The sequence below is a fragment of the Salvelinus fontinalis genome, chromosome 9 (genome assembly GCF_029448725.1).
Source record: "Salvelinus fontinalis isolate EN_2023a chromosome 9, ASM2944872v1, whole genome shotgun sequence".
Taxonomy (NCBI): Eukaryota; Metazoa; Chordata; class Actinopteri; order Salmoniformes; family Salmonidae; genus Salvelinus; species Salvelinus fontinalis.
The window spans coordinates 1,206,968-1,233,609 of record NC_074673.1 but is presented as its reverse complement, the minus strand read 5'-3'; the positions used below and the strand labels follow the sequence as shown (position 1 = coordinate 1,233,609).

Below are 26,642 nucleotides of genomic sequence, written 5' to 3'. Positions count from 1 at the left end.
CCATGCTTCAAGATTGTTTTGATCACGCGGACTGGGATATGTTCCGGGTAGCCTCCGAGAATAACATTGACGAATACACTGATTCGGTGACTGAGTTTATCAGGAAGTGTATAGGAGATGTAGTACCCACTGTGACTATTAAAACCTACCCCTAACCAGAAACCGTGGATAGATGGCAGCATTCGCACAAAACTGAAAGCGCGAACCATCACAATAAACCATGACAAGGTGACTGGGAATATGGCCGGATACAAACAGTGTAGTTATTCCCTCCGTAAGGCAATCAAACAGGCAAAACGTTAGTACAGAGACAAAGTGGGAGTCGTAATTCAACGGCTCAGACACAAGACGTATGTGGCAGGGTCTACAGACAATGCAGACAGTCACGGACTACAAAAGGAAAATCAGCCACGTCGCGGACACCGACATCTTGCTTCCGGACAAGCTAAACACCTTCTTCGCCCGCTTTGAGAATAACACAGCCAACGCGAGTAAGACGTTTAAGTGTGTTAACCCTCGCTATGCTGCCAGCCCAGACGGCATCCCTAGCCGCCTCCTCGAAGCATGTGCAGACCAGCTGGCTGGTGTGTTTACTGACATATTCAATCTCTCCCTATCCTAGTCTGCTGTCCCCACATGCTTCAAGATGGTCATCATTGTTGTTCCTGTACCCAAGAAAGCAAATGTAACTGAACTAAATGACTATTGCCTCATAGCACTCAATTCTGTCATCATGAAGTGCTTTGAGAGACTAGTCAAGGACCATATCACCTCCACCCTACCTGACACCCTAGACCCACTTCAATTTGCTTACCGTCCCAATAGGTCCACAGACAATACAATCGCCATCACACTGCACACTGCCCTATCCCATCTGGAGGAATACCTATGTAAGAAAGCTGTTCATTGACTATAGCTCAGCATTCAACACCATAGTACCTTCCAAGCTCATCATTAAGCTTGAGGCCCTGGGTCTGAACCCCGCCCTGTGCAACTGGGTCCTGGACGAAGACACGGGAAGTACCCGTGGTAAGGACTGTTCAACATAGGTCTGACCAATCGGAATCTATGCTTCAAGATTATAATATTTTTTTTTGTACTTTTACCCCTTATTTGTGGTATCCAATTGGTCGTTACAGTCTTGTTCCATCGGTGCCACTCCACTACGGACTCGGGAGAGGTGAAGCTTGAGAGCCATACGTCCTCCGAAACACGAACCTGCCAAGCTGCACTGCTTCTTGACACACTGCTTGCTTAACCCGGAAACAAGCCGCACCAATGTGTTGGAGAAAACACTGTCCAGCTGGCGACCAAAGTCAGCTTGCAGGCAAAGGGCCCACCACAAGGAGTCGCTAGAGTGTGATAGGACAAGGAAATTCCGTCCTGCCAAACTCTCCCCTAACCCAGAAATTGAAACCGGGTCTGTAATGATGCCTTAAGCATTGCGTTGCAGTGGGAGGCTGCTTCACGATTGTTTTGATCAGACTGGGATATATTCTGGGTTGCATCTGAGAATGACATTGACGTATACACTGACTCAGTGACCGGGTTCATCAGGAAGTGGTAGAGGATGTTGTTCCTACTGTGACTGGGTTCATCAGGAAGTGAATAGAGGATGTTGTTCCTACTGTGACTGGGTTCATCAGGAAGTGGATAGAGGATGTTGTTCCTACTGTGACGGGGTTCATCAGGAAGTGGATAGAGGATGTAGTTCCTACTGTGACTGGGTTCATCAGGAAGTGGATAGAGGATGTAGTTCCTACTGTGACTGGGTTCATCAGGAAGTGGATAGAGGATGTTGTTCCTACTGTGACTGGGTTCATCAGGAAGTGGGTAGAGGATGTTGTTCCTACTGTGACTGGGTTCATCAGGAAGTGGATAGAGGATGTTGTTCCTACTGTGACTGGGTTCATCAGGAAGTGGATAGAGGATGTTGTTCCTACTGTGACTGGGTTCATCAGGAAGTGGATAGAGGATGTTGTTCCTACTGTGACTGGGTTCATCAGGAAGTGGATAGAGGATGTTGTTCCTACTGTGACTGGGTTCATCAGGAAGTGGGTAGAGGATGTTGTTCCTACTGTGACTGGGTTCATCAGGAAGTGGATAGAGGATGTTGTTCCTACTGTGACTGGGTTCATCAGGAAGTGGATAGAGGATGTTGTTCCTACTGTGACTGGGTTCATCAGGAAGTGGATAGAGGATGTTGTTCCTACTGTGACTGGGTTCATCAGGAAGTGGATAGAGGATGTTGTTCCTACTGTAACTGGGTTCATCAGGAAGTGGATAGAGGATGTTGTTCCTACTGTGACTGGGTTCATCAGGAAGTGGCTAGAGGATGTTGTTCCTACTGTGACTGGGTTCATCAGGAAGTGGGTAGAGGATGTTGTTCCTACTGTGACTGGGTTCATCAGGAAGTGGATAGAGGATGTTGTTCCTACTGTGACTGGGTTCATCAGGAAGTGGATAGAGGATGTTGTTCCTACTGTGACTGGGTTCATCAGGAAGTGGATAGAGGATGTTGTTTCTACTGTGACTGGGTTCATCAGGAAGTACATAGAGGATGTTGTTCCTACTGTGACTGGGTTCATCAGGAAGTGGATAGAGGATGTTGTTTCTACTGTGACTGGGTTCATCAGGAAGTACATAGAGGATGTTGTTCCTACTGTGACTGGGTTCATCAGGAAGTGGATAGAGGATGTTGTTCCTACTGTGACTGGGTTCATCAGGAAGTGGATAGAGGATGTTGTTCCTACTGTGACTGGGTTCATCAGGAAGTGGCTAGAGGATGTTGTTCCTACTGTGACTGGGTTCATCAGGAAGTGGGTAGAGGATGTTGTTCCTACTGTGACTGGGTTCATCAGGAAGTGGATAGAGGATGTTGTTCCTACTGTGACTGGGTTCATCAGGAAGTGGATAGAGGATGTTGTTCCTACTGTGACTGGGTTCATCAGGAAGTGGATAGAGGATGTTGTTTCTACTGTGACTGGGTTCATCAGGAAGTACATAGAGGATGTTGTTCCTACTGTGACTGGGTTCATCAGGAAGTGGATAGAGGATGTTGTTCCTACTGTGACTGGGTTCATCAGGAAGTGGATAGAGGATGTTGTTCCTGCTGTGACTGGGTTCATCAGGAAGTGGATAGAGGATGTTGTTCCTACTGTGACTGGGTTCATCAGGAAGTGGATAGAGGATGTTGTTCCTACTGTGACTGGGTTCATCAGGAAGTGGATAGAGGATGTTGCTCCTACTGTGATGATTTGAACATATCCAAACCAAAAACTGTGGATTGTGCAAAACTGAAGGCGCGATCCACCGCATTTAACCACAGCACGGTGACTGGGAACCCTAGTGGTAAACTCATGGGTACACTCGCAATTGCTGCCTGTTATTTGTATTTTTTTTTTATGTAACTAGTCAAGTCAGTTAAGAACAAATTCTAACTAGGTTTAGGTTAAGTTTAGGGTAATGGTTAGGTTTAGGGATGAGGGTTAGGTTAAGGTTAGGTTTAAGGTTAGGTTTAGAAACTAGGTTTTGGTTAAGGTTAGGTTTAGGAACGAGGATTAGATTAAGGTTAGGGTTAGGTTTATGAACAAAAGTTAGGTTTAGGAATGAGGGTTAGGTTATGGTTAGGGTTAGGGTTAAGGTTAGGAATGAGGGTTGGGTTAAGGTTAGGGTTAAGAACAAGGGTTTGGTTAAGGTTAGGTTTAGGAACGAGGTTAAATATGTAACTTCAATTTGTAACTTTTTGGGCGACCTGACCAAATTCACATAGAACTGTGAGTTATAGATCTGTCATTCTCATTGAAAGCCAGTCTAAGAAGTGGTAGACCTGTTCTATTTGCGCTATTTCTATGCTTCCCGTTCTTATGTTTAGTTTTTGCATCTTTTACTTTCCGTTTTGTACACCAGCTTCAAACAGCTAAAAAATACAATATTTTAGATTATGATCTTTTATTATACATTTCACATGATCAAACTTTTATTATATACTTCACGGCGGTTTAGATGGAACAGGGATTGGCTACAATATACTTCCTTGTTTTGTCACATAAACTGAAATTAGGCAAACAATTAGAATTTGGTATTAATATAATATAATATATTATATATTATATACAATTAGAATTTTAGCAACCAGGAAATGGTGGAGCAATTTCTGCATAGTGCAGCTTTAATTTTAGGGTTAAGGTTTTGGAACGAGGGTTAGGTTAAGGTTAGGTATCGTTTCAATATAGGGTTAGGGTTATAGGGTGTGTCCCCCGCGGGACGGTTGAGCTAACTTGCGCTAATGTGATTAGCATGACGTTTTAAGTAACAAGAACATTTCCCAGGACATAGACATATCTGATATTGGCAGAAAGCTGAAATTCTTGTTAATCTAACTGCACTGTCCAATTTACAGTAGCTATTACAGTGAAATAATACCATGCTATTGTTTGAGGAGAGTGCACAGTTATGTACTTGAAAATATATAAATAAACCAATTAGGCACATTTGGGCAGACTTGATAAAACATTTTGAACAGTAATACAATGGTTAATTGGATCAGTCTACAACTTTGCACATACACTGCTGCCATCTAGTGGCCAAAATCGAAAGTGTGCCTAAACTGCAATAATACATTGTGGCCTTTCTCTTGCATTTCAAAAGATGAAATGATTTCTTTGTATTATCTTTTACCAGATCTAGATGTGTTATATTCTACATTAATTTCACATTTCCACAGACTTCAAAGTGTTTCCTTTTTCAAAAGGTATCAAGAATATGCATATCCTTGCTTCAGGTCCTGAGCTACAGGCAGTTAGATTTGGGAATGTAATTTTAGGCGAAAAATTTTAAATTACATTTTTTAAAAGGGTCTGATACTTTTTAACCTTTTTTCTGTGTCTGTTTCGCTCTCTCTCCCCCTCCCCTCTCCCTCCCTCCCTCCCTCCCCTCCCCTCTCCCTCCCTCCCTCTCTCCCCTCTCCCTCCCTCCCTCTCTCCCTTTCTCCCCCCTTCCCTCCCTCCAGGTTTCCCATACGAGAAAGTGAGGGAGAGGACTCTGTACCTGCAGGTGTTGGACTTTGACCGGTTCAGTCGTAACGACCCCATCGGAGAGGTTTCCATCCCTCTCAACAAGCTCAGTGACCTGGGACACATGCAGACCTTCTGGAAGGAACTCAAGCCATGCATGGATGGAGCTGTAAGGCTGGAGAGGGGGAGGGAGAGGGGAGGAGGAGGAGGAGGGGAGGATAGGAGGGGAGGATAGGGGAGGAGGAGGGGAGGAGGAGGGGAAGATAGGGGAGGAGGAGGGGAGGTTTCCATCCCTCTCAACAAGCTCAGTAACCTGGGACACATGCAGACCTTCTGGAAGGAACTCAAGCCATGCATGGATGGAGCTGTAAGGCTGGAGAGGGAGAGGGAGAGGGGAGGAGGAGGGGAGGATAGGAGGGGAGGATAGGGGAGGAGGATAGGAGAGGGGGAGGATAGGAGGGGAGGAGGTGGGGAGGATAGGGGAGGAGGAGGGGAGGAGGAGGGGAAGATAGGGGAGGAGGAGGGGAGGAGGAGGGGAAGATAGGGGAGGAGGATAGGAGAGGGGGAGGGGAGGAGGAGGGGAGGATAGGGGAGGAGGAGGGGAGGAGGAGGGGAAGATAGGGGAGGAGGATAGGAGAGGGGGAGGGGAGGAGGAGGGGAGGAGGAGGGGAGGAGGAGGGGAGGATGGGATGAGGATGGGAGGAGGAGGGGAGGATGGGATGAGGAGGGGAGGAGGAGGGGAGGAGGGGAGGAGGAGGGGAGGATAGGGGAGGAGGATAGGAGAGGGGGAGGAGGAGGGGAGGAGGAGGGGAGGATAGGAGGGGAGGATAGGAGGGGAGGAGGAGGGGAGGAGGAGGGGAGGATAGGGGAGGATAGGGGAGGATAGGGGAGGAGGAGGGGAGGAGGAGGGGAGGAGGAGGGGAGGAGAAGGGGAGGATAGGGGAGGATAGGGGAGGATAGGGGAAGGGGGAAGAAGGAACTCAAACCATGCATGAACGGTGCTGTAAGGGGGGTGAACAGTTCAGGTAACTTTCCTAAAATGTTAAGGTTTTGCAGAAATCCAGGTTGGAGGTTGGACAATTCAAAGCTGGGGTGGCTGGGGTGGATGGGGTGGATGGGGTGGATGGGTGGTTGGGTGGATGGGGTGGCTGGGTGGCTGGGGTGGCTGGGGTGGATGGGGTGGCTGGGGTGGATGGGGTAAGTGGGTGGTTGGGTGGCTGGGGTGGCTGGGGTGGATGGGGTGGCTGGGTGGTTGGGTGGAGGGGTGGTTGGTTGGGTGGAGGGGTGGTTGGTTGGTTGGGTGGAGGGGTGGATGGGTGGTTGGGTCGAGGGGTGGAGGGGTGGTTGTATATTCCGAACGTCTACCAACCTAAAGTTTCTGTGTTTGAATCTCATCACTTTAGCATTGCAGCAACTTTGCAACTACTTAGCCTGTTAGCTAACGCTAGACCTAACCCTAACCCATGTTAGCTAATGCTAACCCTAACCCATGTTAGCTAACGCTAACCCATGTTAGCTAATGATAACCCTAAGCCATGTTAGCTAACCCTAACCCTGACCCATGTTAGCTAACGCTAACCCTAACCCATGTTAGCTAACGCTGACTCTACCCTTAACTTACATAGCTAGCATGTTACCTAACCCTAACCTTAAACCCTAACCCTAGCCCTAATCTTAACCCTTAACCCTAGCCTTAACCTCTAGCCTAGCTATTGTTAGCCACCAAGCTAGCCTAGCTATTGTTAGCCACCAAGCTAGCCTAGCTAACGTTAGCCACCAAGCTAGCCTAGCTAACGTTAGCCACCAATCTAGCCTAGCTAACGTTAGCCACCAAGCTAGCCTAGCTAACGTTAGCCACCAAGCTAGCCTAGCTAACGTTAGCCACCAAGCTGGCCTAGCTAACGTTAGCCACCAAGCTAGCCTAGCTAACGTTAGCCACAACAAATTGGAATTTGTGTAATGTACACGATTGCGTTATGAAGAAAGAAAATCATGTAAAAAAGTGAACGTCTTTTTCACAATTAACTGTGATACCTGTTGGTTTCGCTTTGTCTGTACATAGTGACTAACTGTGTGTGTGTGTGTGTGTGTGTGTGTGTGTGTGTGTGTGTGTGTGTGTGTGTGTGTGTGTGTGTGCGTGTGCGTGCGTGCGTGCGTGTGTGTGTTCCCCAGGGGAGGCGAGGGGACCTGCTGGTGTCTCTGTGCTATAACCCAACAGCCAACACCATCACTGTGAACATCATCAAAGCACGCAATCTCAAAGCCATGGACATAGGAGGAACATCTGGTTGGTATCCCCTCCTTCTCTCCTCCAGTCACCTGAGCTCAACACCAAACATTTTAAATGATGTAGACTAAAACCTTAATCGTTCCAATCCCAAATAAAATGCGACGGCTGTTGCAGTGTATTTCGTGACTATAAAACAACATCGATTAAACGAGTTTCACTTGTCTAAACTTCTGATGTTTCCACGTCATTTTCAACCAAACGTTCGACATGAAAAACTGATTGGCTTTGAAAACAAATCCTTAACATATAAGGGAATGTGTCTTTTTTTCACACCAACTTTGAACCTAAATCCAATAACATGGTGAATGTTTTTAGTTTTTATTTCACGTTAGTTGACAATTTAACCAAACGTAAATCAAAATCAGACGTTGACATGAGGTCTGTACCCATGAGGTCTGTACCCAGTGGCCTACTTCCTCATCATCCTCGGCAGGGTAGCCTAGTGGTTAGAGCGTTGGACTAGTAACCGGAAGGTTGCAAGTTCAAATCCCCGAGCTGACAAGGTACAAATCTGTCGTTCTGCCCCTGAACAGGCAGTTAACCCACTGTTCCTAGGCCGTCATAGTAAATAAGAATTTGTTCTTAACTGACTTGCCTCGTTAAATAAAGGTTAAAATAAAAATAAAAAAAATCTCTAAACCTTACCTGTAGCCTGCCTCTGCTATAATGCATTTCCACCTCTCACTCTGTATCAGACTTGCTTGTCCTGAATTAAAATGAGATATTGTAACAGATCAGTCTTGCTGGCAAAACATAATTAAATATTGCTAAGTTATTTAGCTATAGTGTGGAGCTATAGATGTTGCATAGGAAACACAATAATATCAGAGACATGCTGGGACGGGGGAAACATTTACACGAGCCCTCTCATTGGCTACTATGTTGCAATATCAAAATTCTCAGAACCACCTTGTTGATACAATGTTTCAGTATTCTCAGAGCCACCTTGTTGATACAATGTTTCAGTATTCTCAGAGCCACCTTGTTGATACAATGTTTCAGTATTCTCAGAGCTTCATGTTGATACAATGTTTCAGTATTCTCAGAGCTTCATGTTGATACAATGTTTCAGTATTCTCAGAGCCACCTTGTTGATACAATGTTTCAGTATTCTCAGAGCTTCATGTTGATACAATGTTTCAGTATTCTCAGAGCTTCATGTTGATACAATGTTTCAGTATTCTCAGAGCCACCTTGTTGATACAATGTTTCAGTATTCTCAGAGCTTCATGTTGATACAATGTTTCAGTATTCTCAGAGCCACCTTGTTGATACAATGTTTCAGTATTCTCAGAGCCACCTTGTTGATACAATGTTTCAGTCTTCTCAGAGCCACCTTGTTGATACAATGTTTCAGTATTCTCAGAGCCACCTTGTTGATACAATGTTTCAGTATTCTCAGAGCCACCTTGTTGATACAATGTTTCAGTATTCTCAGAGCCACCTTGTTGATACAATGTTTCAGTATTCTCAGAGCTTCTTGTTGATACAATGTTTCAGTATTCTCAGAGCTTCTTGTTGATACAATGTTTCAGTATTCTCAGAGCTTCATGTTGATACAATGTTTCAGTATTCTCAGAGCCACCTTGTTGATACAATGTTTCAGTATTCTCAGAGCCACCTTGTTGATACAATGTTTCAGTATTCTCAGAGCTTCTTGTTGATACAATGTTTCAGTATTCTCAGAGCTTCTTGTTGATACAATGTTTCAGTATTCTCAGAGCTTCATGTTGATACAATGTTTCAGTATTCTCAGAGCCACCTTGTTGATACAATGTTTCAGTATTCTCAGAGCCACCTTGTTGATACAATGTTTCAGTATGCTCAGAGCCACCTTGTTGATACAATGTTTCAGTATTCTCACAGCCACCTTGTTGATACAATGTTTCAGTATTCTCAGAGCTTCTTGTTGATACAATGTTTCAGTATTCTCAGAGCTTCATGTTGATACAATGTTTCAGTATTCTCAGAACTTCATGTTGATACAATGTTTCAGTATTCTCAGAGCCACCTTGTTGATACAATGTTTCAGTATTCTCAGAACCACCTTGTTGATACAATGTTTCAGTCTTCTCAGAGCCACCTTGTTGATACAATGTTTCAGTATTCTCAGAGCCACCTTGTTGATACAATGTTTCAGTATTCTCAGAGCCACCTTGTTGATACAATGTTTCAGTATTCTCAGAGCCACCTTGTTGATACAATGTTTCAGTATTCTCAGAGCCACCTTGTTGATACAATGTTTCAGTATTCTCAGAGCCACCTTGTTGATACAATGTTTCAGTATTCTCAGAGCCACCTTGTTGATACAATGTTTCAGTATTCTCAGAGCTTCATGTTCATACAATGTTTCAGTATTCTCAGAGCCACCTTGTTGATACAATGTTTCAGTATTCTCAGAGCCACCTTGTTGATACAATGTTTCAGTATTCTCAGAGCTTCTTGTTGATACAATGTTTCAGTATTCTCAGAGCTTCATGTTGATACAATGTTTCAGTATTCTCAGAGCTTCATGTTGATACAATGTTTCAGTATTCTCAGAACTTCATGTTGATACAATGTTTCAGTATTCTCAGAGCCACCTTGTTGATACAATGTTTCAGTATTCTCAGAGCCACCTTGTTGATACAATGTTTCAGTATTCTCAGAGCCACCTTGTTGATACAAGGTAACATGGAAAGGGGCCTTAGCTCCATTTAAAAAGGCATGTGTCGATTTTCCTTTTTCTAATTTGGGATTTTCGTCATGAAATCAAACCAAATCAAATGGTATTTGTCACATGCGCCGAATACAACGGGTGTAGACTTTACAGTGAAATGCTTATTCACAAGCCCTTAACCAACAAATAGGTTTCAAGAAAATAGAGTTATTAAGAAAATGGGGTGTCAGGTAGCCTAGTGGTTAGAGTGGAGGGGTGTCAGGTAGCCTAGTGGTTAGAGTGGAGGGGTGTCAGGTAGCCTAGTGGTTAGAGTGGAGGGGTGTCAGGTAGCCTAGTGGTTAGAGTGGAGGGGTGTCAGGTAGCCTAGTGGTTAGAGTGGAGGGGTGTCAGGTAGCCTAGTGGTTAGAGTGGAGGGGTGTCAGGAGCGTTGGGCCAGTAACCGAAAGGTTGCAAGTTTGAATCCCTGAGCTGACAAGGTAAAAATCTGTCGTTCTGCCCCTGAACAAGGCAGTTATTAATAACCCACTGTTCCCTGGTAGGCCTTCATTGTAAATAAGAATGTGTTCTTAACTGACTTGCCTAGTTAAATAAAGGTTAAAAATAAAATATTTACAAAATCTAAAAAAGTAACACAATAATGAGGCTAAATACAGGGGTACCAGAACTGAGTCAATATGCGGGAGCACAGGTTACTACAGGTTAGCACAGGTTACCACAGGTTAGTACAGGTTAGTGCAGGTTAGTACAGGTTAGCACAGGTTAGTACAGGTTAGCACAGGTTAGTACAGGTTAGTCGTGGTAATTGAGGTAATTTGTGCATGTAGGTAGATCACAAATAGCGAGTAGCAGCAGTGTAAAAACAAAAAGTCCGGTTGGCCATTTGATTAATTGTTCAGCAGTCTACAGGTTACTACAGTCTTATGGCTTGGGGTTAGAAGTTGTTAAGGAGACTTTTGGACCAAGACTTGGCGCAACTTGTACCGTTTACCATGTGGTAGCAGAGAGAACCGCCATTGACTTGGGTGACTGGAGTCTCTGACAAATGTATGGTCTTTCCTCTGACACCGCCTAGTATATAGGTGCTGGATGTCAGCAAGCTTGGCCCTGCCAAATATTAAACTTTTAACTACTTTATTTAAAGAATATATATCGGGCAGTCAATCATTTATCTGAGCAATTGTTTTAGTATAGAATAATATAATTTCCCCTTTTTCTTGTTTTTTTGTTGCTTATACATAGTTATATGTAGTCTACTGACTGGTAGTCTACTGACTGGTGGTCTACTGACTGGTAGTCTATTGACTAGTAGTCTACTGACTGGTAGTCTACTGACTGGTAGTCTACTGACTGGTAGTCTACTGACTGGTAGCTGGTAGTCTACTCTAATATAATTTCCCCTTTTTCTTGTTTTAATGTTGCTTATACATAGTTATATGTAGTCTACTGACTGGTAGTCTACTGACTGGTGGTCTACTGACTGGTAGTCTATTGACTAGTAGTCTACTGACTGGTAGTCTACTGACTGGTAGTCTACTGACTGGTAGCTGGTAGTCTACTGACTGGTGGTCTACTGACTGGTAGTCTATTGACTAGTAGTCTACTGACTGGTAGTCTACTGACTGGTAGCTGGTAGTCTACTGACTGGTGGTCTACTGACTGGTAGTCTATTGACTAGTAGTCTACTGACTGGTAGCTGGTAGTCTACTGACTGGTAGTCTACTGACTGGTAGTCTACTGACTGGTAGTCTACTGACTGGTAGTTTACTGACTGGTGGTCTACTGACTGGTGGTCTACTGACTGGTAGTCTATTGACTGGTAGTTTACTGACTGGTAGCTGGTAGTCTATTGACTGGTAGTCTATTGACTAGTAGTCTACTGACTGGTAGTCTACTGACTGGTAGTCTACTGACTGGTAGTCTACTGACTGGTAGCTGGTAGTCTATTGACTGGTAGTCTATTGACTAGTAGTCTACTGACTGGTAGTCTACTGACTGGTAGTCTACTGACTGGTAGTCTACTGACTGGTAGCTGGTAGTCTATTGACTGGTAGTCTATTGACTGGTAGTCTATTGACTGGTAGTCTACTGACTGGTAGCTGGTAGTCTACTGACTGGTAGTCTACTGACTGGTAGCTGGTAGTCTACTGACTGGTAGTCTATTGACTGGTAGCTGGTAGTCTACTGACTGGTAGTCTATTGACTGGTAGCTGGTAGCCTACTGACTGGTAGTCTACTGACTGGTAGTCTATTGACTGGTAGCTGGTAGTCTACTGACTGGTAGCTGGTGGTCTACCGACTGGTAGTCTACTGACTGGTAATCTACTGACTGGTAGCTGGTAGTCTACTGACTGGTGGTCTACTGACTGGTAGTCTATTGAATGGTAGTCTACTGACTGGTAGTCTACTGACTGGTAGCTGGTAGTTTACTGACTGGTAGTCTACTGACTGGTGGTCTACTGACTGGTAGTCTACTGACTGGTAGTCTACTGACTGGTAGTCTACTGACTGGTAGCTGGTAGTCTATAGACTGGTAGTCTATTGACTGGTAGTCTATTGACTGGTAGTCTACTGACTGGTAGCTGGTAGTCTACTGACTGGTGGTCTACTGACTGGTAGTCTACTGACTGGTAGTCTACTGACTGGTAGCTGGTAGTCTATAGACTGGTAGTCTATTGACTGGTAGTCTATTGACTGGTAGTCTACTGACTGGTAGCTGGTAGTCTACTGACTGGTAGCTGGTAGTCTACTGACTGGTAGTCTACTGACTGGTAGCTGGTAGTCTACTGACTGGTAGTCTACTGACTGGTAGTCTATTGACTGGTAGCTGGTAGTCTACTGACTGGTAGTCCATTGACTGGTAGCTGGTAGTCTAATGACTGGTAGTCTACTGACTGGCAGTCTACTGACTGGTAGTCTACTGACTGGTAGCTGGTAGTCTACTGACTGGTAGTTTACTGACTGGTGGTCTACTGACTGGTGGTCTACTGACTGGTAGTCTACTGACTGGTAGTCTACTGACTGGTAGTCTACTGACTGGTAGCTGGTAGTCTATAGACTGGTAGTCTATTGACTGGTTTTCTATTGACTGGTAGTCTACTGACTGGTAGCTGGTAGTCTACTGACTGGTGGTCTACTGACTGGTGGTCTACTGACTGGTAGTCTACTGACTGGTAGTCTACTGACTGGTAGCTGGTAGTCTATAGACTGGTAGTCTATTGACTGGTTTTCTATTGACTGGTAGTCTACTGACTGGTAGCTGGTAGTCTACTGACTGGTAGTCTACTGACTGGTAGCTGGTAGTCTACTGACTGGTAGTCTATTGACTGGTAGCTGGTAGTCTAATGACTGGTAGTCTACTGACTGGTAGTCTATTGACTGGTAGCTGGTAGTCTACTGACTGGTAGTCTACTGACTGGTAGTCTACTGACTGGTAGCTGGTAGTCTACTGACTGGTAGTTTACTGACTGGTGGTCTACTGACTGGTGGTCTACTGACTGGTAGTCTATTGACTGGTAGTTTACTGACTGGTAGCTGGTAGTCTATTGACTGGTAGTCTATTGACTAGTAGTCTACTGACTGGTAGTCTACTGACTGGTAGTCTACTGACTGGTAGTCTACTGACTGGTAGCTGGTAGTCTATTGACTGGTAGTCTATTGACTAGTAGTCTACTGACTGGTAGTCTACTGACTGGTAGTCTACTGACTGGTAGTCTACTGACTGGTAGTCTACTGACTGGTAGCTGGTAGTCTATTGACTGGTAGTCTATTGACTGGTAGTCTACTGACTGGTAGCTGGTAGTCTACTGACTGGTAGTCTACTGACTGGTAGCTGGTAGTCTACTGACTGGTAGTCTACTGACTGGTAGTCTATTGACTGGTAGCTGGTAGTCTACTGACTGGTAGTCTATTGACTGGTAGCTGGTAGCCTACTGACTGGTAGTCTACTGACTGGTAGTCTATTGACTGGTAGCTGGTAGTCTACTGACTGGTAGCTGGTGGTCTACCGACTGGCAGTCTACTGACTGGTAATCTACTGACTGGTAGCTGGTAGTCTACTGACTGGTGGTCTACTGACTGGTAGTCTATTGAATGGTAGTCTACTGACTGGTAGTCTACTGACTGGTAGCTGGTAGTCTACTGACTGGTAGTCTACTGACTGGTGGTCTACTGACTGGTGGTCTAATGACTGGTGGTCTACTGACTGGTAGTCTACTGACTGGTAGTCTACTGACTGGTAGCTGGTAGTCTATAGACTGGTAGTCTATTGACTGGTAGTCTATTGACTGGTAGTCTACTGACTGGTAGCTGGTAGTCTACTGACTGGTAGCTGGTAGTCTACTGACTGGTAGTCTACTGACTGGTAGCTGGTAGTCTACTGACTGGTAGTCTACTGACTGGTAGTCTATTGACTGGTAGCTGGTAGTCTACTGACTGGTAGTCTACTGACTGGTAGTCTATTGACTGGTAGCTGGTAGTCTACTGACTGGTAGTCTACTGACTGGTAGCTGGTGGTCTACCGACTGGTGGTCTACCGACTGGTAGTCTACTGACTGGTAGTCTACTGACTGGTGGTCTACTGACTGGTAGTCTACTGACTGGTAGCTGGTAGTCTACTGACTGGTGGTCTACTGACTGGTAGTCTATTGAATGGTAGTCTACTGACTGGTAGTCTACTGACTGGTAGCTGGTAGTCTACTGACTGGTGGTCTACTGACTGGTGGTCTACTGACTGGTAGTCTACTGACTGGTAGTCTACTGACTGGTAGTCTACTGACTGGTAGTCTATTGACTGGTAGCTGGTAGTCTACTGACTGGTGGTCTACTGACTGGTAGTCTACTGACTGGTAGTCTACTGACTGGTAGTCTACTGACTGGTAGTCTATTGACTGGTAGCTGGTAGTTTACTGACTGGTGGTCTGCTGACTGGTAGTCTACTGACTGGTAGTCTACTGACTGGTAGTCTATTGACTGGTAGCTGGTAGTCTACTGACTGGTGGTCTACTGACTGGTAGTCTTCTGACTGGTAGTCTACTGACTGGTAGCTGGTAGTCTACTGACTGGTAGTTTACTGACTGGTAGTTGGTTGTCTACTGACTGGTAGTCTACTGACTGGTAGCTGGTAGTCTACTGACTGGTGGTCTACTGACTGGTAGTCTATTGACTGGTGGTCTACTGACTGGTAGCTGGTAGTCTACTGACTGGTAGCTGGTAGTCTACTGACTGGTGGCTGGTAGTCTACTGACTGGTGGCTGGTAGTCTACTGACTGGTAGCTGGTAGTCTACTGACTGGTGGCTGGTAGTCTACTGACTGGTGGCTGGTAGTCTACTGACTGGTAGTCTACTGACTGGTAGCTGGTAGTCTACTGACTGGTGGTCTACTGACTGGTGGCTGCTAGTTTACTGACTGGTGGCTGGTAGTCTACTGACTGGTAGCTGGTAGTCTACTGACTGGTGGCTGGTAGTCTACTGACTGGTGGCTGGTAGTCTACTGACTGGTAGTCTACTGACTGGTAGCTGGTAGTCTACTGACTGGTGGTCTACTGACTGGTGGCTGGTAGTTTACTGACTGGTGGTCTACTGAATGGTGGTCTACTGACTGGTAGTCTATTGACTGGTGGTCTATTGACTGGTAGTCTATTGAATGGTAGTCTACTGACTGGTAGTCTATTGACTGTTAGTCTATTGACTGGTAGTCTACTGACTGGTAGCTGGTAGTCTACTGACTGGTAGTCTACTGACTGGTAGTCTACTGACTGGTAGTCTACTGACTGCTGGTCTACTGACTGGTGGTCTACTGACTGGTCGTCTACTGACTGGTCGTCTACTGACTGGTAGTCTATTGACTGGTAGTCTATTGACTGGTAGTCTACTGACTGGTAGTCTACTGACTGGTAGTCTACTGACTGGTAGCTGGTGGTCTACCGACTGGTAGTCTACTGACTGGTAGTCTACTGACTGGTAGTCTACTGACTGGTGGTCTACTGACTGGTAGTCTATTGACTGGTAGTCTACTGACTGGAAGTCTACTGACTGGTAGCTGGTAGTCTACTGACTGGTGGTCTACTGACTGGTAGTCTATTGAATGGTAGTCTACTGACTGGTAGTCTACTGACTGGTAGCTGGTAGTCTACTGACTGGTGGTCTACTGACTGGTGTTCTACTGACTGGTGGTCTATTGACTGGTAGTCTACTGACTGGTAGTCTACTGACTGGTAGCTGGTAGTCTACTGACTGGTGGTCTACTGACTGGTAGTCTACTGACTGGTAGTCTACTGACTGGTAGCTGGTAGTCTACTGACTGGTAGTCTACTGACTGGTAGTCTATTAACTGGTAGTCTGCTGACTGGTAGTCTATTGACTGGTGGTCTACTGACTGGTTGACTGGTGGTCTACTGACTGGTAGCTGGTAGTCTACTGACTGGTGGTCTACTGACTGGTAGCTGGTAGTCTACTGACTGGTAGTCTACTGACTGGTAGTCTATTAACTGGTAGTCTGCTGACTGGTAGTCTATTGACTGGTGGTCTACTGACTGGTTGACTGGTGGTCTACTGACTGGTAGCTGGTAGTCTACTGACTGGTAGTCTAGTGACTGGTAGCCTAGTGACTGGTAGTCTACTGACTGGTAGTCTACTGACTGGTGGTCTATTGACTGGTGGTCTACTGACTGGTAGTTTACTGACTGGTAGTCTACTGACTGGTAGCTGGTAGTCTACTGACTGGTTGTCTACTGACTGGTGGTCTACTGACTGGTGGTCTACTGACTGGTAGTCTACAAACTGGTAGTCTACTGACTGGTGGTCTATTGACTGGTGGTCTGTTGACTGGTAGCTGGTAGTCTACTGACTGGTTGCTGTTAGTTTACTGACTGGTAGTCTACTGACTGGTAGTCTACTGACTGGTAGTTTACTGATTGGTAGCTGGTAGTCTACTGACTGGTAGTCTACTGACTGGTAGTTTACTGACTGGTAGCTGGTAGTTTACTGACTGGTAGTTTACTGACTGGTAGCTGGTAGTTTACTTACTGGTAGCTGGTAGTCTACTGACTGGTAGTCTACTGACTGGTAGTCTACTGACTGGTAGCTGGTAGTCTACTTACTGGTAGTTTACTGACTGGTAGCTGGTAGTTTACTGACTGGTAGTCTACTGACTGGTAGCTGGTAGTCTACTGACTGGTAGTTGGTAGTCTACTGACTGGTAGTTTACTGACTGGTAGTCTACTGACTGGTAGTCTACTGACTGGTAGTTTACTGACTGGTAGCTGGTAGTTTACTGACTGGTAGTTTACTGACTGGTGGTCTATTGACTGGTAGCTGGTAGTCTACTGACTGGTAGTTTACTGACTGGTGGTCTATTGACTGGTAGCTGGTAGTCTATTGACTGGTGGTCTACTGACTGGTAGCTGGTAGTCTACTGACTGGTAGTCTACTGACTGGTAGTCTATTGACCTGTAATCTACTGACTGGTGGTCTACTGACTGGTAGTCTATTGACCTGTAATCTACTGACTGGTAGTCTACTGACTGGTAGCTGGTAGTCTACTGACTGGTGGTCTACTGACTGGTAGCTGGTAGTCTACTGACTGGTAGTCTACTGACTGGTAGTCTATTAACTGGTAGTCTGCTGACTGGTAGTCTATTGACTGGTGGTCTACTGACTGGTTGACTGGTGGTCTACTGACTGGTAGCTGGTAGTCTACTGACTGGTAGTCTAGTGACTGGAAGTCTACTGACTGGTAGTCTACTGACTGGTGGTCTATTGACTGGTGGTCTACTGACTGGTAGTTTACTGACTGGTAGTCTACTGACTGGTAGCTGGTAGTCTACTGACTGGTTGTCTACTGACTGGTGGTCTACTGACTGGTGGTCTACTGACTGGTAGTCTACAAACTGGTAGTCTACTGACTGGTGGTCTATTGACTGGTGGTCTGTTGACTGGTAGCTGGTAGTCTACTGACTGGTTGCTGTTAGTTTACTGACTGGTAGTCTACTGACTGGTAGTTTACTGATTGGTAGCTGGTAGTCTACTGACTGGTAGTCTACTGACTGGTAGTCTACTGACTGGTAGCTGGTAGTCTACTGACTGGTAGTTTACTGACTGGTAGCTGGTAGTTTACTGACTGGTAGCTGGTAGTTTACTGACTGGTAGTTTACTGACTGGTAGCTGGTTGTTTACTGACTGGTAGTTTACTGACTGGTAGCTGGTAGTTTACTGACTGGTAGTTTACTGACTGGTAGCTGGTAGTTTACTGACTGGTAGCTGGTAGTTTACTGACTGGTAGCTGGTAGTTTACTGACTGGTAGCTGGTTGTTTACTGACTGGTAGTTTACTGACTGGTAGCTGGTAGTTTACTGACTGGTAGCTGGTAGTCTACTGACTGGTAGTTTACTGACTGGTAGCTGGTAGTTTACTGACTGGTAGCTGGTAGTCTACTGACTGGTAGCTGGTAGTCTACTGACTGGTAGTCTACTGACTGGTAGTTTACTGACTGGTAGCTGGTTGTTTACTGACTGGTAGTTTACTGACTGGTAGCTGGTAGTTTACTGACTGGTAGCTGGTAGTCTACTGACTGGTAGTTTACTGACTGGTAGCTGGTAGTTTACTGACTGGTAGCTGGTAGTCTACTGACTGGTAGCTGGTAGTCTACTGACTGGTAGTCTACTGACTGGTAGTTTACTGACTGGTAGCTGGTAGTTTACTGACTGGTAGCTGGTAGTCTACTGACTGGTAGTTGGTAGTCTACTGACTGGTAGTTTACTGACTGGTAGTCTACTGACTGGTAGTCTACTGACTGGTAGTTTACTGACTGGTAGCTGGTAGTTTACTGACTGGTAGTTTACTGACTGGTAGCTGGTAGTCTATTGACTGGTAGTTTACTGACTGGTGGTCTACTGACTGGTAGCTGGTAGTCTACTGACTGGTAGTTTACTGACTGGTGGTCTATTGACTGGTAGCTGGTAGTTTATTGACTGGTAGTCTACTTACTGGTAGTCTACTGACTGGTAGTCTACTGACTGGTAGTTTACTGACTGGTAGCTGGTAGTTTACTGACTGGTAGTTTACTGACTGGTAGCTGGTAGTCTACTGACTTGTAGTTTACTGACTGGTAGCTGGTAGTTTACTGACTGGTAGTTTACTGACTGGTAGCTGGTAGTCTACTGACTGGTAGTCTACTGACTGGTAGTTTACTGACTGGTAGCTGGTAGTTTACTGACTGGTAACTGGTAGTCTACTGACTGGTAGTCTACTGACTGGTAGTTTACTGACTGGTAGCTGGTAGTTTACTGACTGGTAACTGGTAGTTTACTGACTGGTAGTCTACTGACTGGTAGCCTACTGACTGGTAGTCTACTGACTGGTAGTTTACTGACTGGTAACTGGTTTACTGACTGGTAACTGGTTTACTGACTGGTAGTCTACCTACTGGTAGTCTACTGACTGGTAGTTTACTGACTGGTAGTCTACTGACTGGTGGTCTATTGACTGGTAGTCTACTGACTGGTGGTCTATTGACTGGTAGTCTACTGACTGGTAGTCTACTGACTGGTAGTCTATTGACTGGTAGTCTACTGACTGGTAGCTGGTAGTCTACTGACTGGTAGTCTACTGACTGGTAGTCTACTGACTGGTAGTCTATTGACTGGTGGTCTACTGACTGGTTGACTGGTAGTTTATTGACTGGTAGTCTACTGACTGGTGGTCTATTGACTGGTGGTCTACTGACTGGTTGACTGGTAGTTTATTGACTGGTAGTCTACTGACTGGTAGTCTAGTGACTGGTAGCCTAGTGACTGGTAGTCTACTGACTGGTAGCTGGTAGTCTACTGACTGGTGGTCTACTGACAGGTATCTACTGACTGGTGGTCTACTGACTGGTGGTCTACTGACTGGTAGTCTACTGACTGGTAGCTGGTAGTCTACTGACTGGTAGTCTACTGACTGGTAGTCTACTGACTGGTAGTCTACTGACTGGTAGTTTACTGACTGGTAGTTTACTGACTGGTAGCTGGTACTTTACTGACTGGTAGTTTACTGACTGGTAGCTGGTAGTCTACTGACTGGTGGTCTACTGACTGGTGGTCTACTGACTGGTAGTCTACTGACTGGTAGCTGGTAGTCTACTGACTGGTGGTCTACTGACTGGTAGTCTACTGACTGGTAGTCTACTGACTGGTATTTTACTGACTGGTAGCTGGTAGTTTACTGACTGGTAGTTTACTGACTGGTGGTCTACTGACTGGTAGTCTACTGAGTGGTAGCCTACTGACTGGTAGTCTACTGAGTGGTAGTCTACTGACTGGTAGTCTACTGACTGGTAGTCTACTGACTGGTAGTCTACTGACTGGTAGTCTACTGAATGCTAGTCTACTGACTGGTTGTCTACTGACTGGTAGTCTACTGACTGGTAGTCTACTGACTGGTAGTCTGTGGGTAGGTCAAAATAATGAAACAATTTACCAAATCTATTAATTTTAAAATGTTGATTACTTATCCTTGCCATACGCCGGACGATAAGTCAAAAATACTAATGTGTGATGGGGGTTCCTGGGTTGTCAGTTTGAACCTGGGAGGGGGTCCCTGGGTCGTCGGTTTGTCTGGGAGGGGGTCCCTGGGTCGTCAGTTTGTCTGGGAGGGGATCCCTGAGTCGTCAGTTTGCCAGGGAGGGGGTCCCTGGGTCGTCAGTTTGCCAGGGAGGGGGTCCCTGGGTCGTCAGTTTGTCTGGGAGGGGGTCCCTGGGTCGTCAGTTTGTCTGGGAGGGGGTCGCTGGGTCGTCAGTTTGTCTGGGAGGGGGTCGCTGGGTCGTCAGTTTGTCTGGGAAGGGGTCCATGGGTCATCAGTTTGTCTGGGAGAGGGTCCCTGGGTCCTCAGTTTGTCTGGGAGGGGGTCCCTGGGTCGTCACTTTGTCTGGGAGGGGGTCCCTGGGTTGTCAGTTTGCCAGCGAGGGGGTCCCTGGGTCGTCAGATATTCATTTGATATTGTTTTAATGTGTCTTGATCTAATCTGTCTTCTTCTTCTCCACCTCCTCCTCCTCCACCTCCTCTTCCTCCTCCTCCTCCACCTCCTCTTCCTTCACCTCCTCTTCCTCCTCCACCTCCTCTTCCTCCTCCACCTCTTCTTCCTCCTCCTCCTCCTCCTCCTCCTTCTTCTCCCTCTCCTCTTCCTCTGCCTCCTCCACCTCCTCTTCCTGCACCTCCTCCACCTCCTCTTCCTCCTCCACCTCTTCTTCCCCCTTCTTCCTCCTCCACATCTTCTTCCTCCACCTCCACCTCCTCCTCCTCTCCCTCTTCCTCCTCCTCCTCTTCCTCTCCCTCCTCCTCACTCCACCTCCTCCTCTCCCTCCTCCTCTTCCTCCACCTCCTCCTCTTCCTCTTCTTCCTTTTCCTCCTCCACCTCCTTTTCCTCCTCCACCTCTTCCTCATCCACCTCTTCTTCCTCTACCTCCACCTCTACCTCTTCCTCCCCTTCCTCCTCTTCCTCATCCACCTCCTCTTCCTCATCCACCTCTTCCTCCTCCACCTCTTCCTCCTCCACCTCTTCTTCCTCCACCTCCTCCACCTCCTCTTCCTCCTCCACCTCCTCTTCCTCCACCTCCACCTCCTCTTCTTCCTCATCCACCTCTTCTTCCTCCACCTCCACCTCCTCTTCCTCCACCTCCACCTCCTCCTCTTCCTCCTCCACCTCTTCTTCCTCCACCTCCTCCACCTCCTCCACCTCCACCTCCTCCTCTTCCTCCTCCACCTCTTCCTCCTCCACCTCCTCTTCCTCCTCCACCTCCACCTCCTCCTCTTCCTCATCCACCTCTTCTTCCTCCACCTCCTCCACCTCCTCCACCTCCTCCACCTCCTCTCCTCCACCTCCTCCACCTCCTCTCCTCCACCTCCTCCTCTTCCTCCTCCACCTCTTCCTCCTCCACCTCCTCTCCTCCACCTCCTCCTCTTCCTCCTCCACCTCCTCCACCTCCTCCACCTCCTCCACCTCCTCCACCTCTTCCTCCTCCACCTCCTCTTCCTCCTCCTTTCAGACCCCTATGTGAAGCTGTGGCTGATGCACAAGGACAAGCGCATTGAGAAGAAGAAGACTGTGACCATAAAGCGCTGTCTCAACCCCGTCTTCAATGAGTCTTTCCCCTTTGAGGTTCCGGCCCACGTCCTCCGGGAGACCACCATCATCATCACCGTAATGGACAAGGACCGGCTCAGTCGCAACGATGTCATCGGCAAGGTAACCAACTCACCGCTCCCTGCCCATTTTACCTGCGTTTAACCTGAGAACATCCCTGATCGGATTATTTTGATGGACAAAAAACTCTCTCTCTTTCTCTCTCTCTCTCTTTTTTGTTCTCTCTCTCTCTCCCCCTTATTTCTCTCTCTCTGTCTTTCTCTTTCTCTCTCTCTCTCTTTTGTTTTCTCTCTCTATCTCCCCTTCTTTCTCTCTTTCTCTCCCTCTCTCCCTACCGCCTCTCCCTCCCTCTCTTTCTCTTTCTCCCTGTCTCTCTCTCTCTCTTTCTCTCTGTCTCCCCCACCTCTTTCTCTCTGTCTCCCCCACCCTCTTTCTCTCTGTCTCCCCCACCTCTTTCTCTCTGTCTCCCCCACCTCTTTCTCTCTGTCTCCCCCTCTCTCTCTTTCTCTCTGTCTCCCCCTCTCTCTCTCTCTCTCTCTCTCTCCCTCCCTCTCTTTCTCTTTCTCCCTGTCTCTCTCTCTCTCTTTCTGTCTGTCGCCCCCACCTCTTTCTCTCTCTTTCTTTCTCAGATCTACCTATCATGGAAGAGTGGTCCAGCGGAAGTGAAACACTGGAAGGACATGATGGGCCGGCCGCGTACTAATGTGGCCCAATGGCACGCTCTCAAGGCCTGATCGTCCCACAGACTCTCTTCCATGGCCCCATACCCTCCCCCTCCCTCCAACGTCCAATCCCCATCCTTATGCACAAGACTGACTAGCTGCCAGGCTGCAAAATACGGGTACAATTAGCCATCCGCTCTCTTTACCTCTAGACCCCTCTGCCCTCTTCTCCTCTCCTCTCCTCTCTCTGTCCTCTTCTCCTCTCCTCTCCTCTCTCTGTCCTCTTCTCCTCTCCTCTCCTCTCTCTACCATCTTCTCCTCTCCTCTCCTCTCTCTGTCCTCTTCTCCTCTCCTCTCCTCTCTCTGTCCTCTTCTCCTCTCCTCTCCTCTTCTCCTTTCCTCTCCTCTCTCTGTCCTCTTCTCCTCTCCTCTCCTCTTCTCCTTTCCTCTACTCTCTCTGTCCTCTTCTCCTCTCCTCTCCTCTCTCTGTCCTCTTCTCCTCTCCTCTCCTCTCTCTGTCCTATTCTCCTTTCCTCTCCTCTCTCTGTCCTCTTCTCCTCTCCTATCCTCTCTCTGTCCTCTTCTCCTCTCCTCTCCTCCACCCTGCCAATGGTCCCCCTGTATCTGTCTGTCCTTACGTGTGGTCTCTTCCCCACTGCAGCCTGTACTAGCCTACTGTAGGTATAATGTCATTTTAGTCACTGCAGCGATGTCCCATGGAATCACAGAAAAATCTTTCAATAAAAATATGTTGCGCCGTTTTAGACAAATATTCCAAGTAACAATACTATGAGTGTAAAGTAAACCCGAGACAGACAAAACCCTCTAGAAAATAATCTGTATGGAAATGATGTGTCGCTCTCCTTCTCTCCTTCTCTCCTTCTCTCCTGTGTGATGTCTCCCTCTCCTTCTCTCCTTCTCTCCTGTGTGATGTCTCCCTCTCCTTCTCTCCTTCTCTCCTGTGTGATGTCTCCCTCTTCTTCTCTCCTGTGTGATGTCTCCCTCTCCTTCTCTCCTGTGTGATGTCTCCCTCTCCTTCTCTCCTGTGTGATGTCTCCCTCTCCTTCTCTCCTTCTCTCCTGTGTGATGTCTCCCTCTCCTTCTCTCCTGTGTGATGTCTCCCTCTCCTTCTCTCCTGTGTGATGTCTCCCTCTCCTTCTCTCCTGTGTGATGTCTCCCTCTCCTTCTCTCCTGTGTGATGTCTCCCTCTCCTTCTCTCCTTCTCTCCTTCTCTCCTTCTCTCCTGTGTGATGTCTCCCTCTCCTTCTCTCCTGTGTGATGTCTCCCTCTCCTTCTCTCCTTCTCTCCTGTGTGATGTCTCCCTCTCCTTCTCTCCTTCTCTCCTGTGTGATGTCTCCCTCTCCTTCTTTCCTTCTCTCCTTCTCTCCTTCTCTCTTGTGTGATGTCTCCCACTCCTTCTCTCTTGTGTGATGTCTCCCTCTCCTTCTTTCCTGTGTGATGTCTCCCTCTCCTTCTCTCATGTGTGATGTCTCCCTCTCCTTCTCTCCTGTGTGATGTCTCCCTCTCCTTCTCTCCTTCTCTCCTGTGTGATGTCTCTCTCTCCTTCTCTCCTTCTCTCCTTCTCTCCTTCTCTCCTGTGTGATGTCTCCCTCTCCTTCTCTCCTGTGTGATGTCTCCCTCTCCTTCTCTCCTTCTCTCCTTCTCTCCTGTGTGATGTCTCCCTCTCCTTCTCTCCTGTGTGATGTCTCCCTCTCCTTCTCTCCTTCTCTCCTTCTCTCCTGTGTGATGTCTCCCTCTCCTTCTCTCCTGTGTGATGTCTCCCTCTCCTTCTCTCCTGTGTGATGTCTCACTCTCCTTCTCTCCTTCTCTCCTGTGTGATGTCCCCCTCTCCTTCTCTCCTTATCTCCTGTCTGATGTCTCCCTCTCCTTCTCTCCTGTGTGATGTCTCCCTCTCCTTCTCTCCTGTGTGATGTCTCCCTCTCCTTCTCTCCTGTGTGATGTCTCCCTCTCCTTCTCTCCTTCTCTCCTGTGTGATGTCTCCCTCTCCTTCTCTCCTTCTCTCCTGTGTGATGTCTCCCTCTCCTTCTCTCCTGTGTGATGTCTCCCTCTCCTTCTCTCCTGTGTGATGTCTCCCTCTCCTTCTCTCCTTCTCTCCTGTGTGATGTCTCCCTCTCCTTCTCTCCTTCTCTCCTGTGTGATGTCTCCCTCTCCTTCTTTCCTGTGTGATGTCTCCCACTCCTTCTCTCCTGTGTGATGTCTCCCTCTCCTTCTTTCCTGTGTGATGTCTCCCTCTCCTTCTCTCCTTCTCTCCTGTGTGATGTCTCCCTCTCCTTCTCTCCTGTGTGATGTCTCCCTCTCCTTCTCTCCTTCTCTCCTTCTCTCCTGTGTGATGTCTCCCTCTCCTTCTCTCCTGTGTGATGTCTCCCTCTCCTTCTCTCCTTCTCTCCTGTGTGATGTCTCCCTCTCCTTCTCTCCTGTGTGATGTCTCCCTCTCCTTCTCTCCTGTGTGATGTCCCCCTCTCCTTCTCTCCTTCTCTCCTGTGTGATGTCTCCCTCTCCTTCTCTCCTGTGTGATGTCTCCCTCTCCTTCTCTCCTTCTCTCCTGTGTGATGTCTCCCTCTCCTTCTCTCCTTCTCTCCTGTGTGATGTCTCCCTCTCCTTCTCTCCTTCTCTCCTGTGTGATGTCTCCCTCTCCTTCTCTCCTTCTCTCCTGTGTGATGTCTCCCTCTCCTTCTCTCCTGTGTGATGTCTCCCTCTCCTTCTCTCCTTCTCTCCTGTGTGATGTCTCCCTCTCCTTCTCTCCTGTGTGATGTCTCCCTCTCCTTCTCTCCTGTGTGATGTCTCCCTCTCCTTCTCTCCTGTGTGATGTCTCCCTCTCCTCCTCTCCTCCTCTCCTGTGTGATGTCTCCCTCTCCTTCTCTCCTGTGTTATGTCTCCCTCTTCTTCTCTCCTGTGTGATGTCTCCCTCTCCTTCTCTCCTGTGTGATATCTCCCTCTCCTTCTCTCCTGTGTGATGTCTCCTTCTCTCCTTCTCTCCTGTGTGATGTCTCCCTCTTCTTCTCTCCTGTGTGATGTCTCCCTCTCCTTCTCTCCTGTGTGATGTCTCCCTCTCCTTCTCTCCTGTGTGATGCCTCCCTCTCCTTCTCTCCTTCTCTCCTGTGTGATGTCTCCCTCTCCTTCTCTCCTGTGTTATGTCTCCCTCTTCTTCTCTCCTGTGTGATGTCTCCCTCTCCTTCTCTCCTGTGTGATATCTCCCTCTCCTTCTCTCCTGTGTGATGTCTCCTTCTCTCCTTCTCTCCTGTGTGATGTCTCCCTCTTCTTCTCTCCTGTGTGATGTCTCCCTCTCCTTCTCTCCTGTGTGATGTCTCCCTCTCCTTCTCTCCTGTGTGATGCCTCCCTCTCCTTCTCTCCTTCTCTCTGTGTGATGTCTCCCTCTCCTTCTCTCCTTCTCTCCGGTGTGATGTCTCCCTCTCCTTCTCTCCGGTGTGATGTCTCCCTCTCCTTCTCTCCTTCTCTCCTGTGTGATGCCTCCCTCTCCTCTCCTTCTCTCTGTGATGTCTCCCTCTCCTTCTCTCCTTATCTCCTGTGTGATGTCTCCCTCTCCTTCTCTCCTTCTCTCTGTGTGATGTCTCCCTCTCCTTCTCTCCTTATCTCCTGTGTGATGCCTCCCTCTCCTTCTCTCCTTCTCTCTGTGTGATGTCTCCCTCTCCTTCTCTCCTTATCTCCTGTGTGATGTCTCCCTCTCCTTCTCTCCTTCTCTCTGTGTGATGTCTCCCTCTCCTTCTCTCCTTCTCTCCTGTGTGATGTCCCCCTCTCCTTTTGTTCTCTTCCTGTATGTGTCTATATTGGTTGGATTTGTCCCAGCCATCTCTCTCTTTCTCCACGTCTCTTCCCTCTCTATCTGTTCTCCTTGTTATGACCTCAGCTCTCTTCTCTGG

At 47.3% G+C, this 26,642-nt stretch overlaps 1 protein-coding gene across 1 annotated transcript in view; it reads left to right on the top strand.

Moving 5' to 3' along the window:
* LOC129861870 (synaptotagmin-7-like) overlaps positions 1–26,642 on the top strand; it is a gene marked incomplete at its 5' end in the record, with an annotated part of 112,520 nt that overhangs the window by 84,603 nt on the left and 1,275 nt on the right. Inside the window, 4 exons of the mRNA XM_055933030.1 lie at positions 5,012–5,184; positions 7,188–7,302; positions 21,984–22,183; positions 22,711–22,922. Of these exons, the coding sequence (XP_055789005.1) occupies positions 5,012–5,184; positions 7,188–7,302; positions 21,984–22,183; positions 22,711–22,815 (593 nt within the window). The remainder of the gene's footprint in view (positions 1–5,011; positions 5,185–7,187; positions 7,303–21,983; positions 22,184–22,710; positions 22,923–26,642) is intronic.